Genomic DNA, 17,056 nt, shown 5'->3' with positions numbered 1-17,056 from the left:
TATTCTATAACTGTTACTTTTTAATATAAATTAAATATTTATCCATAATGAATAAAGGTAATGTCTTGACATTAAAATAAATAAAAATTCTGATCATGTTCAAACTTATTGTAGAAGCCTTCGAATGGATTTACAACTTCTGCCAAAGATTTGTTCATTGATCCTGCCATATATTCTATCTAAACCATATATTCTATCTAAACTATATATTACCCGTTCAAACGGTCATTAGTATTGATCGAGTGAAATACAAACCATTCAAACCAAAATCTCATTAGTTCGAATACTAAAGTAAGTGTTCAAACCAAACTCCCTTTCGGTCGAACACTAAAGTAAAATTGTTCAAATGGTAAGTCAATTTCCAGCTAACTTTCATAACTTAACCCCACCAATTTTTCAGTTCGAACATAATTGATATTCGTTCGACTGGTTATTTCTTTTACGAGCGAATGGTTTAGTAAACGTTTGAACATCATTTTATTGGGGACAAAGTTATTCGTCCCTAAATATCTCGTTCAAACATAATATTGCTTGTTCGAACGGTAAACGATTTTCATCAGTATTTAGATATGAAATTTAAATTCCGTCTCTAAAATTTATTTTTTGGGACGATTTTTATTTCATCCCAAAAATTTATTTTTTGTTGTAGTGAGTATAGTATTTGTATTCTAAGGTTTCAGACAAACCAGCTAGTACCCCACGAGTTACATTAACAAGGCATTGGACCCAAAAGAAAAATAGAAGTTCACTTTCAAACTAATGTAGCTAAAAATAGATTTTAGATCTTCTTAGAGTAAAAATAGATTTTTAATTTAATGTAGCACAAGGACAAAACACATGATTAATTTTTGTAAATTCTACTTTTAATATATATTATTTTAATCCAACCTTCTAGAATAAGCATATATGGTAGAAACCCATTACGCATATATTAAATGAAAAAAATATCTATCCTATGCTTTTGTTACCTTTCCTTTGCCTAAGTCTTAAGGTGCCGTTTGAATAATGAATTGAGATAAAAATTGAAAGTTGAATAAAATATTATTACAATATTATTATTGTTGTAAGATTTGAAAATGTTGAATTGTTTATTATATTTTATATAGAAATTTAAAAAAATTATAATGATGAGATGAAACACATTCACTATCCAAATGGGGCCTAACATTGCCCAAGTTCCAATCCAACTCAGGAAGATAATATAGTTAAGTTACTAAGATCCTTGTCTAAATCAAATTGGACATGATGATATATTGGTGCAAAAGGAGCTGCGAAAGATGAAAATGGTAAGAGAAAAGAGTTTGCTTCAAGGTTTGTTACAATGTCGTTTTTCTTAAAACAACATTCACCCCACTAGTAACAACATGCACATGGATTATAAGCAAATTTGCCTCCAAGATATAATGAAGCCTAGAACAAGCTTATTTATCTAACTGCATTATGCACACAAGAAATTAGACTCGAATACCTTAGATTTACTATTCAAGATTTACTGTTCAACCAAGAAATTAGAAATATGTTTTCTCGAGAATGAACAGATCCTAATTACATTTTTTGAATAAATGAAATATTTGGTGAGAGAGAGAATTTCAAAATTGGCTTATGTGATCCTTCAATTTGTAGGTAAATGTGTCTATTTATAGATGGCCAATGGATGCGAACGAAAAATTAAAACATTTTGTTTCACTGACATATGTTTAGAATAGGTATATTTATTATACATGATACCCAGCAATGCATAGGTTGGACTTGGTCTAACGGTTACATGCCTTCTCCTCCAATCGGTTGTCACCGGTTCAAAATCCAGTGGATGCGTATTGGGGACTTAATTTTGAGCTTTGCTGCTCATCATCACCATACACCATACATAATTTTTTATTTTCTTTTATTTTTTTCTCTTATCAATTTTGTAGTGTATGAATAATGAATAGAAGAATTTAATTAGTTTAAGAAGAATAAAAACAAAAACAAAATGTGACGTGTGGTGTACGAGGATAATGAGTAGCAAAGCTCAAAGAAAAAATTAAAAAATTATGTTGGAGCGCAGATGATAAGTAGAAAATTTTTTTTTTTTCCATGCTTTGCTGCACTTCATGCTTTTGCTTGCTAGGCCGCAAGGCGCAGGCCTGTATGGGGGCTTTCCTTCTCAATAAAGGATCCAAACCCTTTCTTGACAAAGGTGTGGCTCAAACCCCAGCTCTATGGGTATATCAAAGGCATCAATACCACTAGGGTTGAAAATCGACGTCGTCGGTACGGTTTTTGGGCAAAACCGACGCCGACCGACATTTGAAAAAATAGGAGAGGCACTAACCATAATCGATCATGATGGGGAGGAGGAAACTAATCGAGACGATTCTTTGGCTGTTCTCGATCGGTGTCAGTTCTACTGAGAGAATAATGAGAGAGAGAGAGTGAGAGAGAGAGAGAGAGAGAGAGAGAGAGAGTTGCAGATATTGGATTCGAGAAGAAGAGACTGGGGAAGAAGAAGACTCATCTCGAAATGATGTCGTTCTACTTAAGTTTAAGTGAAACGGCGTCATTTAAGTAGAACGGCATTATTTCAGACTTTTTTTTTTCTTATATTCTTAATAAAACAACGCCGTTTGGCATTAACAACGTTTGATTTAATGCCAAATGGCGTCATTTCCATTATATGTTATAATACTTAAAAAAAAAAAAGTTATATTATATCGGTCAGTTCAGTTGTCCGGTCCAGCTTCAAACCGGGACTGAACTGCTGAACGTCAGTTTCTTCAAATTTCCACTGCACGTCGATCGGTTCCTGACGCGGCCAGTAGGTTCGCTTCAGTGGTGTCGATTTATGTACTGCCCTAAATACCACTATGCCTTTGAAAGATAGTGCTTTTTGAAAATCAAGAGTTACGAAAGTTTCGGGTAACAGGTAATTACCCGATACCGAACCGTTTTATACGGAAAAAGCGGAAACGGAATTGTTTAGCCTTTTTCCATTTTCGGGTCGGCTAAATATGGTCGGGTCGGGTCAGGTCGATAATTCAGGCCAGCTCGGTTGCACGGTTAAATTGTTCAGCCCTACTTATGTCATGTATATAGAACAAAAATGATATAAGCATAAGCATAAGGTTATCCATAAATTTTCTCTTCCAAAATAATTCACAGCGCTCCGCGCTTTTGCTTGCTGGGCCGCAATTCTCCCCTTGGGCTGGGCATATCGCTCAACATCCACGTACTAAATGGGTAAGGAAAAAAAGAAAAAGAAGCATCACACATCCGATTAATATAAGCGAAATGTGGCAGGTGTCCAAGTAAATATTGGGCTTACTATAATGATGAATTTATAAGCAGCATCATCTATCCATCCGTCACTTCCACGTCGAAGGCTGTTTAAAAACGGCTAAATTAATCTTTATATCATATCATACTTGTACAAATTTTCAGCCTTTATAAACTGGTCTTTAGAGTTAAGAACCTAAAAGAGGACCTAGACCAACCCAATTGTTGGAGTTTTCCCATATCACACCCTCTTTCGGCTTCGGAGTTGAGTCTTAGGCCCATACTCTTGTCAGTGGTCAACTTGTTCTGAAGAGCTTCCATCTGAAACCAACAGCTAAAAAAATGGGTAGTAGCCCTTCTCATTTTGTTCTATGGTTTCAGAAAGTGCATGGGCTGGCCTTAAGCTTTGTGTGTAAGATGTAGAAACCAAGCCATAACGGATCATGCTACAGATGGAATTATCTGTGCTTCCATAAACATCTCGTCCCATGTTGGAATCTGACATGAATTCACTTAAAGATTATACTGAGCAGTATTATAGATGCAGAGATGAGACGTTCAAAGAGGGAAAAAAAAAAAAGGACAATCAGCATATATATGAACTTCTGCATGATTTTTCCAAATTCAAAAACAGGATGATCGACAAACTCAAAACTGTGATTCTATATAAATAGTTTATTTTACCAGAAATTAAATGGCAAACGCACCCCAAAACCAGCCTCTGAAATCTGCTTTTAAAGCATCCTAACCTTAATACAACCAGATTCATGGATTATTCTTTAGTTTTTACCTTAATAAATGATGTAGTTTCTAAACCCCATTTCTCTGTTTACATGATGCCGTTGAAGTCTTGGTTCAATGCATATTCAAAACAATCTATATATGATAATTGATCCTAAACATCTGCAAAGATCATGACCAAATAAACAAAAGTAGGGATTCTTTCAGTCTTCTTGTCCATTAGAAGAAGGAAAACAACAAGCAGCAGCAGCAAATAAACAAAAGTAATCGCATATAAATATAATTCTTTGTTCCTTTCTACCAATGCCATTTCCCAGATCAGTAACAAGAAAGCGTGAAGCACTTATTAATTGATAGGTAAGTAGCACTAAGCTAATGAACCAGAAAAAACAATATTATCACAGCTTCATTTCCCCTAATATATATATATATATATATATATATATATATATATTCTTGGTTGGGTGGTGTATATTTATGCCAGCTTTTCTCTGTCTGGCATAAAATATAGCACCAAGTGGATCATGAGAGATTTCATGGCATAAATTCATCCAAACCAGAGTCACATGAGTTTAGTACAGAACTATAGTTTAGCAAAAGAAGAGAATCTCTTTCCCTTGTGAAAAAGACTACTCTCTCTGATGGGTACGTACCTAGCTTATAGCTAGATTGCATTTTAAGATCACCATTAGCATCATTCAACCAATAAGCTTCTAGCACGCGTTACACACGCGAAAGTTTTAAGAACTGCTGCAGTTTTTTTTTTTCTTTATTATACTTGTATCAAGCGCACACACTACACATCTGTACGTGTACAAAAGGAAGTGAAAGACTTAAACAGTTGAAAACCGTACAAAAGAGGGCTGTTTTGATGAATGAGTAAGCTCGTATTTCACTTTCAATGAAGTTTTTGGAGATAATTAAACCAGTTTCCAAGAAGCAACAAAGACTACAACGATCAATAGCAAAATCATGAATTAGGAGACCCCATCCCCCAATCAAGTGCAAAGGATAAGCTCATGCTCTCTCTTATGATCACTTCCTTTTCCAGCATGCAATCAAATCAAAAAAGAAAAAAAAATGCAAGTTTGTTGGTTTCATCTGCATTGTTCTTTGGTATAGATGATGGGGTGGTATTGTGCTACAATATTGCAGTTTATAACATTTTTCTTTTGGAATTAATATCAGGCAGCACATTGCAATCTAAGTTTACATTTGGATCGAGATGGGATGAATTGAGATGGTTTGTAAATAATAATAAAATTTATGAGTTAAAATTATAAATAATAATAATTTCACATCTCTCAATCCAACGCTTCTTCACCTCAGCACAAACTTTTTCCTACCTTTTTTTAAAAAAAAAGTTATAAATAAAATAAAATAAAATAAAAACATCTTTAAAAGGAATTAACAGCACCAGTCACGTCATTTCAATATCATATAAGTAATAATATTGTCTTATTCGGCAAGTGCCTATGAGCATCAAACGCGTCTTGATTTTATGACGCTAAATGGCAACTTGGTTTTACAATATTAATTATATGTTTTTAAAGAAAGAAATATATGGAAAAGACAATTTAATCCAAATAAATAAAATCATTAAACTAATAATTAGGTAAATAGTTTAAAAAGGAAAGAGAGATCTGCGGGTTGTAAACATGGACAGAGTAGGATACTCCCCTCTACGGCTGTGAACAGGAGATTAATCCCCCCTCTACGCAAAAAAGATTGAAAGGGACCATTGACACCACCATGGATAGGAAGGAGTTGGAGGATTCTCATCCGTTCAATATTTAATAAAAATGCACTTTTTTTTTTTTTGGCAATCAACTCTTTTTTTTAATATTTTTGTTTAATTTAACCCATTCATGATAAATTTACATGGACACCGTGTTACTTAGTTGCTGAGAAGTATTTTTAAATATTTTGTGAATAATAATAAAAAGTAATAATAGAATATTATACAGTAATAAATAGTAATAAATAATATATCTCAATACCTAAACTAAGACTTACTCGAATTATTACGTCCTAAGTGCAACCTGCAGGCATTCAATTGGTTTGAAATTACTAGAATTCAGGTCAATCATGTTTCTTTTTTTTGTCAATCAAATATCGCTTCTTCGTACTCTTTAGGAAGAGAAATGATGGGCAGTTATGTCCGTTTAATTGGACAAGCACTTATAATATTTTTTTTATATAAATATTGTATTTATTTATTTTAAAATAATTATATAATATTTAAGTACTTCACAACAATAAGTAAAATTATTACATTTTATAATTTAGTGTATGCTTTTTGAATTTTTGTCGTCTTCTGTCGTGAAAGACGAAGGAGTCATACGCAAGTCTGCATTTAGATACTGGGCATTAAATGAAAGAAAAAAACTCGAGGCCGGTCGGGTGACAAGTTATTTTTTCGAATAATGCTACCGATCGATCTCTGTTTACCGTGGATTCGTAGCATACTTTATGTGTCATATATTTTGTTTTTCTCTTCGAATTCATTTCTCTCTCCTCACTTATTTTTTCTTCTCTCTCTTTTCACTCGTGTCTTCATCGCAGACCAGATCCCACTGCAGCCACCAACCACCACCACTGTGCCCGTCCTCCTTCCCTAACTAGAGGCCCGTAGCTCCTCCGCACGCACGCACGCCCGTAGCCCAATCCCACGCACCCACGTCGTAGCTCACATTTCACCACCTACAGCCACGTGTCGTGGCCCACAAACATGCCGGACGTCCACCCCTTAACTATACCCTCCTTCCCCAGCCTACACCGAACGTTTCTCTCTCCCTCACATGCCCTCTCTCTCACGGGTCATCTCTCCCTTACGGCCAAATCCACTACCAAACTATCGACTGACTGCTGCCATCTCGACAATCGACGGCACCTCGATAGTCGACACCCGAGGATGGGCAAGGGGGGGAGGCCTTGGGCGACAAGAGTGGTGGGGAGAGGAAGGAAAAATGAAATTTGAAATGGGAGGGAAGTGGGTTTTGTTTGGGGCGTTTTAGGTCATTTTACTATGTTGTGTTTTGGATGATCTAAACAGTAGGCTGATGCGACTACTTTCTCTATTTTTTCACCCATCAATAAAAATTGACCACATAAGAGATGCAAGAACAAACATCTACACTCGCACACACGCTCTCTCTCTCTCTCTCTCTCTCTCTCTCTCTCATCTCTCTCCTTGGTAGTGATCTCTCTCTCCTCACTTTGTCATTGCTCACTAGGAGCATTTAATTTTTCTATCTTCTTGCTGCGAGTAGAACACAACAGTGTAAATTCTTAATTTTTTTTTTTTTCTCTTCTTGCTGGGAGTAGAACATAGCAGTGCGAACTTCATTTCCCTTTGAAAAAATATAATAGTGCTAGGAAAGACCAATGGAGAGAGAGAAGGTTGCAGAAGTGCTTCTAGATCTTAGTTTTTTTTCTCTTCTTGCTTGGAGTAGAACACAACAGCTTTAAAGCTTCTTCAATGAGTAAATTTGATGGGAGTAAATTTACATATAACTTCTTCGAGAAGAAAGAAGAAGATGGTTCCATGATACTGGGTCTGGGCGTTTGCTGGTGATTCAATCTTTTTGGGTATTTGTGATTTGTCTATAAACATTTGCAAATTCATAAAGAAAAGCACAACAAATTGGATGCATATGCCAAAATTCACTCGGCATAGAAAAAAAACAAAAAGAGAGAGAAGAGAGAGGGGGAGAAAGAGAGAGTGAGATAAACAACATGCGGATGCAAAATGTGTTTTGCTGAGATGTCTATGAGGCAGTTTCTAATTGGTGGGTGTTAAAAAGAATTACACACTCGACCGGCTGGGAGCTTCTCCCAAATGAAGAGATAAAAACGAGAGATGCTCTTGAGAAAGAGCAATAATTCTTCGTGCTCAAGCATTATTCCAATGATTGAACAATTGAGTATGATTCTCGACCTTTTTTTTAAATTATTATTAGAGATTTGATCAAATTTTCTAGATATTCTTTTCTGATCTCCTGTTAACTTCAAGATACACATGCCAACAACCAATTGCTATCATGGGTCCATTTGCGCCTAACTTCATGCCTTATTCAAGTTCTCTAGGGTAGCATCTTCCAACAAGTAAAAAAAAAATGTAACTTTTGAATAATGAGATTGCAATTATGACAAGGATCTACTGCCTCATCAAATTTCTCAACCCTCATTAAGATCAAAGTGGAAATCACATTACCCTTAATAACCATTTAAGATAATATCATCCATTAAATAAGACACGCATACGTATTTGACACAATAACAAATGTTAACAGTTGTCATTCAAATTAAGTTTTTTTACCGTAATTTATCCGTCTGTCGTTAAAAAACCAAGAAAAAATCTACTTACAAGCAAAACGCTTAATTATATGATATAATTTAATTTAAAAAAAATCTTAAAATTTTAAATAATATGAATTGTGTATTCTATGCACCGACTTGTAAATAGAAAAACTCATAAGTTAATTAATCCGTGTTGATTTTCATTTGTTGAACCATGTGCTCCACTAGTTAATCATATTGCTGAAATTCTATCGATTTATAGGGCTGGTTTAGATATTGAGATCAAATGATATAGCTTTAGATGAAAATTAAATAAAATATTGTTAAAATATTATTATTGTTTTAAAATTTAAAAAAATTGAATTGTAATTTGAAAAAATTGAATTATTTATTATATTTTATATGAGAATTTAAAAAAATTATAATAATAAGCTGAATTGAGATGAGATGAAATACTTTACAAATCCAAAAGAAAGAGACATAAGTGACTTTACCTTCCCCAACACAGACCCAGTTTTTGTTCCTTTTTTCTTATCATCTGGTTTTGATTAATTAATATAATTATAAACCCAGTTTAAAAAAGGGGATAGTAATATAATTAAATAGTTTTGAATTCAATATATTTAATTAGTGGCCACCACATGTTTTCCAGCATACCCAACCTATAATTTTTTTTTTTTTTTTTTTTTTTAATAAAAAAACAACTTTCTTAGGTACAATGTATATATAAATCAAAAAGAACAATATAGTCATTTTAATACGCGTGCTACATTGCTTGTCTTTTGTGATTATTGACTACCTTACATGTTACTCTCGAAAAAGAGATTAAGGAAATAGGTTGTTTAAATGCTTACGGAATCATGATTTAGACTGACCAAACTAAAACATGACAGCCCTTATCCCCCCCCCTGCAATGTTTTTTGTATTTTGTGGAAGAAAAAATGTGGCAAGACAGGATCATCAATCTTTATTTTATTTATTTCTTCTCCTTTTTCAAAACGACATCTTTACTTTTTCTATATCCCTTTTTCTCCATTGTCTTTGTTTTTTTAATATTTTTGTTTGATCTATATGTGAGATGGAGGAGTCCAATTGGTATTGGAATCTTTGAAAACCAGAACCACCTCTAGTTCTCAAGAGGGAAAAAAAACAAATTGAAGTTGGAGCCCACTTACCATCTCAGTTGGCTTTATCTACACACACAGAGTACCACTCTTTCATTATTCTTTGCACACTTGTTGGGTGCTTTATGGCAGGATGTCTATTTAGAAATGGAACAACAGTGTCAATCAAGAAATAATTCTCTGTTTGCAAATCACTGCAATCAAACTAATGAAATCATGCCTTCAAGCGCGCAGGTTTTGTCACTTCAAAGACTCATGTGAAGTCAATACAATGAAAAGTGGGTTTGGATTGAAGTTATCATATCTCTTCAAGTTCTTAATGAGTTTTTACTCTCAATTTGGGGTTAATGAACCTTTTCTTTTCTTTTTTTTTTTTGCTGATATTTCCGTGAGAAAAGTAGACCAAAGCTAATCTCCTCATAGCATTTAGCACATGCTTTTTGTACAATCATGAGAAATGGTGATTGATGATAGTGCAGGTAGATCTTAAGGAACTGATAGAGAACCGTGACTTCTACTTCTCATCCTGCATGTGTTTTTGAGTACTTGCACTGGAAATCTTGTTCCCTGCACGTGGAACTACTTCCTCCTCAACATGAGCACCTCAAATCTTTAGAAAATCATGTGGCCCTATGGCTTTTTACATATCTGTACTCTTCTTGCAACTTTAACAGTGTGTTAATCTTTGACAGGCCCTTTTTTTTTTTTTAATCTCTTGTACTTGATGTCTCTTTTTGCATCTGTGTTTTCCTTTCAGAAATGGAGCATGCACTGAGATACTTGGTCCTAAGGGTTTCTTTAACTCTTTCCCATTTTCAAGCCAATTTGCTTTAACTTGTTCCTCCGGGCAATTCTCTCCAACAACTGCAGCCATGGATATACATCAAACATAGCCTGAACTATCGCGACTGTTTCTGTTTATGGACTTGACCCCTGATACTGCAATTCCGAGGTGCAGATCATGCAGGGACTCCTCTCTTAAGATTTTGTCCTTAATTCATTCTAACAAAATGATGACTTAGAGACTAATTTACTTAAATTACTTTGCATCTACGCATCTAAGAGAGTCGTTTTAACACTGACTAACCACATTATTGACTTCAGTTTCACGTTCCTGATCTCCAAAAGAAACAATAAACTAAACAATGGAATAAGACTTCCTGCCCGTGAGACCTCGATCGTGAAAGTTTAACTTTCAATCTCATTAAGAATGATCTTGTCCGGGGTTAAAAAGAATAATGAAATATCTATTTACAAGTCCTTTATTAAAAGAGAAGTATCCTTGCCCAAGATTGTGAAATTGTATTTCCTATCTTATTCGAGGTGGGATCTCAAATTATGAACAGCTCGGAATTCCAGTAAGAACACTGTTACTAGTTGACATGTATGAGTTCTGATGATCAGTTCTCACTTTGTCAAACAAAAGCCGTCTCTTTATGTGATAGTTGTCTAAGAATTTAGTCAAACAAAAGGAAAACGTTATTATTGTTAGCATTCACACAAGTAGGGCAGATTATGACGAAAACATGGCCAATATTATTATAAAAATAGCAGCCCACTACAATTGCAGCCACCATTTTACACACCGAAATACATAACATCCATCATATGGTGGACGCATACAATACATTAATACATTGTTTATTCCTTACCACCACCATTATAGAGATATCTCTGAACATAGGCTAGACACTAAAACCAACATTTAAAAAAAAAAAAAACTCTCTTTTACTCCAGGAAAACACTAGAAGCACACCAAGACTAATACTGAAATATGTCTGCAGTTGCCATAAGAGGCTGGCTCAAATATGACAGATTCAGTGGATTCAAAAGGCTATCGTTTGGCTCAGTGAAGGTATTTGAGACCCCAGCTCCAAAGACACCATTGCTAGCATTCAAGAAAGTGATGATCTCGTCCAGGGACTGCAATCTGTGGCTAAGCTCGCCCACTTGAGCTCTGAGTATTGAGTTTTCAGCCTCGATACTCAAGTACTGCTGGGTGGTGATGTTCACGCTTGTTATGATCTGGTGGTTCTCCGTCCTGAGCTGAGCTACCTGGGCCGTCAGTTCGTCCAAATGCTGCTGTTTCCTCATCCGAGACCGTCTTGCCGATTCTCGATTCGATATCATTCTCTTCCTCTTCCGCAGATCCATCAAAGCTTGCAAATCCTCCTCAGAGCCCGAGTTGTGGATCAAAGTTGACCCTGAAGATGTCCCACTAGAGGAAGCCATGAAGCACAAGATTTTTTGCAGACTTATCACAGTAAGAGTAGATTAAGAGATATAAACAGGACCCAGACACGAAAAAACTAATATTTTAGATTACGGCAATATAACTATACTATTAAAGCCTAATAATCAGAGTTCGAGAGGCGAAAAATCATGAAACGTAGTACAACCAGTAAAGGAACACAACTGAGAATGATTGAACTAAGTGGGTCCTGCGCCTGAATGTGGAATTTATCATACACCCGGAGAGGAGGATTTCACACAGAATTGGAAACATGAATCTCAAACATCAAGAACAAGTTGTTGAGCATTAAGATAATCCTTGTAGAAACTAGCAGTGTGTTACAAAAAATAATTGCGATATGGAGTTCGCAATAGTCTCAGAAACTCCAACTCAGCATGCAAGAGTTGGGATGTTTTCCGAGATTCAAGTAGCAGGGATCTCCGAAGGAAAATACAAGAAATCGACAGGGTTTTGACACGGGTGGTGGGATTTGAACCAACCGAAAAAAAAAACCCAACTTTGAAAGCAATACTGGACAAGCCCTGAAATCAAGAAAGATGAAAGAGCAAATGGGTGCTAAATTTTGGACTCGGAAAATCAGAATCCCATTAAGTGGGATGCTTGCTTCAGATTAAAGCCGGAGCTTCTTCAGAGATACAGACCAAAATATCTGCAACAGCAAGGCAAAAGAAAGACAGCAAATAGAAAGCGAAAGAGAAGGGGGCTTCAGAAGTGTTGGGGGTGGAATATATAAAGCAAAATGGACTGGCAAGGTGATGAATTAAATTTTTTTTTTTATTATTTTTTTTTTTAAAAGGAGGAAGTCCAAAATGAGGAAATGAGGAAATAAAGGCGAAAAAGAACTTTGGAATCTGCTAGAGAAAGTAGTTGAAAAAGTTGATGGGACATGTGAGGTGGGGGAGGGGGGGGTGTGGGGCGGAGGAGGCTCAGGAGGGGGCTGTTGAAGAGCAGACACCATGACTGTCCGGATCCAGCTGTGAACCAACAATGTAAGATTGCATCATGGGTCTTAAATTATTGTATTCGTACTACCTTCTTGGCAACATGTTCAAAACTACACTATAAAAATAAATACAATTTAAGGTAATTAAAATATTTAATCTGACATTTAACTGTAAATTTGATTCATTTATTTAACCCCCACAATTTTAATATTTTTTTCTCACTAAAATTCGTTTTATTTTCAATATTTCAAGAGATATTTTAAGTCTTACACAAGTGTCAGTATATTTTGGCATGAATCACGAGAGAGTGCGAACTTTTTTTTATATTATTCTAGTTATCGATTTTAATACTTACATAGAAATAAAAATTAAAAAAAATTGTTACAATAAAAAAAATTACATAAAAATAAATTTACAAACTAACATAATTTTACATAATTAATTAGATCTACTTTACAATTAAAATAACTTTTTAATCTGACATATTACATCAAATCATATCAATTTATAAATTTATTTTTATATAATCTCTTTATAGTTAAAATATTTTTAAAATATAATATTTTTTGTATTAGACGACTTTAAAAATGAAAAATCCAAATTTTGCATTAAAAAATATTTTTATTTATTTTATAATAAGAAATAATAGTTACATTAGTGAATATATAAGTATTTTATAATTATTTTAAAATAAATATAAAATTTCTATAAAAATAATAATTTTTTTTAAAAATAATTACATAATATTTACTTAATGTATAATTCATTACTTTTTATAATATATCATACATCTAGTGATGCGTGAGTGCGTGTACAAAGTACAAACTAATGAAAAAAAAAACACACACACACGTTCCCAGATGTTTGCCTACCTTTCACCGTCTTCTCTGTACCAGACGGGATCTTTTTATTTCCTCCACGGTTGATGTTCTGACACGAGTGTCTCTGAAAAAAGGGCGATGTGTAGGTTGGGACTATTAATTACGCTGCTTTTTCAGTTTGGGTCCAGACTCAGAGTCCTGAGCTTTATAATTGAGACTGCACATTGTCTAAACTGACCCTTTATTTTGTATTTTCCATTCATGAGTGCAATGGTTTCTCCGTCTTTTCACCTTCAGACATTGTAGATTCTTTTTCAGAGTAATATATTTTGATCTTAACCCTTTCTATGGACTGTCTCGCGGGTACCATAGGAGTAAGGACCATTGCCTTGCCCCCATGTCACTAATATTAAAAATTGAGAAAACTATGACATTGTTAGTGGAATTAACGTGGGGTCCCCGTAAGGCAACATTGATTCAGGGACATATGGCAAGATACAGAAGGTGTTTGATGTTTTGTTCTCTTCTTTCCTCGGTATGGTTTAAATAGTTTTAGATTTGCCAATCATTCTAAAGTTTTACATTTAGAAGACGCATTGAAAATGTGTTCTGATTGCCCATACGCATGAAATTGAGTGTGTCTCTTTGTCTATGAGCTACAGAACAATCATCCATGGATTGTACAGTGTTCAATGAATCCATGAAAAGTCAAGATGTTTAGCATCCACCCAATATACAACTTGACCAATTTTGTAGAAAATTAAGATCCTATGATATGATTTTATATGAAATATAAAAATTAAATAAAATATTATTTTTTAATATTATTATTATTTAAAAAATTATAATAAAGAGAGTATATGAAATCATTTTCTATATATCAACAGAACCTAAAACATTGGGATTTGTACATTTTGACTAGCTCAACACCTGACGTCAAGAAACATTAATACCCACAAAAATAAATGCATGTCTATTGTTTTGTGTCAATCTCTAATTCATTGATCAGTCTTGAGTCTTGACCAATGACAGTGGAAGACACAAAGCATAACTCAATTGGTTTTCTGACCAATTCCTCCCTCTTTCTCTCTTTCGGCAATTGGGGACTCCATTTTCCTCGTTTTTTTTTTATTTTTTGTGTCTCCATTCTTTTTAATGAAAAGGGTTAGCAGCCAGACCAGTAAATTTGCACGTGAATCCACATTATCCATGCCAATCAGTGAACAAAACCCAAAAGCTTTTCTGGGTTTGTAGCCAAGTTAAATAAAGTGTTTGGATGTTGAAGTGAGTTGAGTTGAGTTGAGTTGAGATGATAAAATATTGTTAGAATATTATTTTTTAATATTATTATTATTTTAGGATTTGAAAAAATTGAATTGTTTATTATATTTTATATTGAGATTTGAAAAAGTTGTAATGATGAATTAAGATGAATTGAGAGAATTTTTGAAACTGCCAAAATCTGGAAACCAAGTAGGGTTATTCATGGAAAACTAGTGTGTCTCGCACTTAGGTACCCATCGTTGTCAAGATGAGAAAAAATCCAAAATATATAGAGATGATTGGGGGGGTGCTTTGGTGGCCTGGTACACTGTATTAAGGCTCCAATTGCAGTTTTTTCCTTTGCGAAGAAGAAAAGCATGGGAGGGTGTGGGCGCGCAAACATGGAAAGTGAAAGCCAAATGGCGTAGTGGGTTGTTCGCAAAAGAGATCAAATTTATAAAAATGACCTCCAACCCCAGCAGACCGACTACATCCAAGATTCCAAAGCTAAAAGTTGAGTCCTCCTTTTCATCTTTGGCACATAAAAAAAGGACCAATTAGGCTGTTGTTGAGAGCCGAGCTTTCTTCTGTTTCAGTTGGTCTCTTTATCTTGTTTCATAAACTGGAGATGTTCTGGTTTTTCGTTAGTTTTTGTGTTTTTCCAGCGCTTGTGTTCCTTTAAAGCAACTGCCCATTTCCTGTTCTTAGGAAATTGCAACACTCGTACATATATTCATCGCCAAGTTTTTTTTTTTCATCTATGCATGCCTGCGTTTCGTACGCACGATATTATTTTAAGGTCAGTTTAGATTGAGAAAGTATTTTATCTTATTTTGTTATTATAATTTTTTTAATTTTTTATATAAAATATAATAAATAATTTGATTTTTTTAATTTATAATTTATAATTTTTAAAATAATAATATTAAAAAATAATATTTTTTTTTTTAATTTTCATCTTTTATCTAAAATAATCTCATTCCATATGTGAATGCAAACCAACTCTAAGATGACACGAGCATCAACGCCGACGCCTAAAGTAAACTAATATGTCATTTAAATACACGCGTATGTATTAATTATTATAAATAATGCTATTTTGATACAAAATAATAAAAATAAAATAAAAGATAAGAAAATAATGACAGTAGAAATCATTCCCAGATGATGATTCTCGATCCACCTTTATCGAAGTCACCTGATATGATTCTCCAAGATTCGTGTAATATTCTCTTACATCCCAACCCAGCACGATGCCGTCACTGTCTTAAAAAGTAAATTCTATTTTTTTTTTTTTTCCATGATTTTTAAAGATCCTCTGAAAATTAACAGTTAAGCTAAGCCGCACATATCTATGCCTTGTTTGTACCATTGTTTTGATTCGGCCCAATTTGCAGCCTTTTGGGGTCCGGGCCCAGTTCCTAACTGGCCCCTAAGTTTGTTTTTTACGATAGAATTATGGAAAAGATAAGTTAGCCAGTTGGAAAGGTCAAAGGAGTAAAGTCACATTCTTCTTCTTACAAATATAAAAAATTATTCTCATCAATTACTATTCATCACCTCACATTTCACTTATTATAAAAAACACTCTCATGCCCTATAAAAAAATTATAATTATAAGATATGAGAATGAATAGTAACTGATACATAAAAAATCCCTACAAATATTTACTAGCTTGTCATGAGACTTAGTACTCGCGTTCTGTTATTAAAAATTAATGTTTATATAGGTGATTTTAATGTCGTGTAATCTGGTGATAGGATAGATATACTTTAAAATAATATAATAAATTTAATCTTAAAATTATAACCCATTATTCTGATATTAATATTAAATTGCTTGCTATAATAATAATTTACGCATTACAGGATCAAAGTCATTGTGCACGGGCTTTCTTTTGTATCTAATTTAGCCTAGCCCACTCCTACTGGGCCAATTCTTGGCCCACTTTGAATTTTCTTCTCGAATATTTGCGGGGAAGTTGATTAGGAGATTAGCCCAATCCCAATCCCAATCTCTATCGGAAATAACAAAAGATGAACGATTATTATAAAATGAAATTTTATATTATATATTTTTTATTCAGCTCCGCTTTGCAACGGCCCGTCCGTTGCTAAGGCTTTAACAACCTCCAATAGAATTCCGCCACATTAACAATTCCACAAAAAAATCATGAGGATCATTACACTGGATGAAATCAAAATTTCCGCACAAATCAGTTATGTCGACACAAAAACCACTCAACCTCAGTCGAAACTTTGAGCACCTCACAAACTTCAGACCGCCGTGTTGGCTGCAAGATCTGTCGCCCACCGCCGCACGACTTTATTTGGGTCACCCACCATTTCCGT

The 17,056-nt window shown here is 34.3% G+C and overlaps 1 protein-coding gene and 1 long non-coding RNA gene across 2 annotated transcripts; both read right to left on the bottom strand.

The window, feature by feature from the left end:
- Window positions 1-7,334: 7,334 nt before the first annotated feature.
- On the bottom strand, window positions 7,335-10,577 carry LOC108986957. Its single transcript, XR_001995457.2, has 3 exons — window positions 10,567-10,577; window positions 8,061-8,067; window positions 7,335-7,419 (listed from the first exon to the last, which is right to left on the bottom strand). It is a non-coding gene; the product is annotated as an uncharacterized LOC108986957 (long non-coding RNA).
- A 358-nt stretch (window positions 10,578-10,935) lies between these two features.
- Window positions 10,936-12,425, bottom strand: LOC108986974 (bZIP transcription factor 11-like). Its single transcript, XM_018959793.2, has one exon. The coding sequence runs from the start codon at window positions 11,652-11,654 to the stop codon at window positions 11,184-11,186; it is 471 nt and encodes a 156-aa protein (XP_018815338.1). The 5' UTR covers window positions 11,655-12,425; the 3' UTR covers window positions 10,936-11,183.
- Window positions 12,426-17,056: the final 4,631 nt, after the last annotated feature.

Source organism: Juglans regia, chromosome 13 (assembly GCF_001411555.2).
Source record: "Juglans regia cultivar Chandler chromosome 13, Walnut 2.0, whole genome shotgun sequence".
Lineage (NCBI taxonomy): Eukaryota > Viridiplantae > Streptophyta > Magnoliopsida > Fagales > Juglandaceae > Juglans > Juglans regia.
This window is presented reverse-complemented; position numbering and strand designations above follow the sequence as displayed.

Bases quoted from the DNA above. Each gene is read 5' to 3' on its own strand.
- LOC108986974 (XM_018959793.2), bottom strand. From the start codon at position 11,654: ATGGCTTCCTCTAGTGGGACATCTTCAGGGTCAACTTTGATCCACAAC.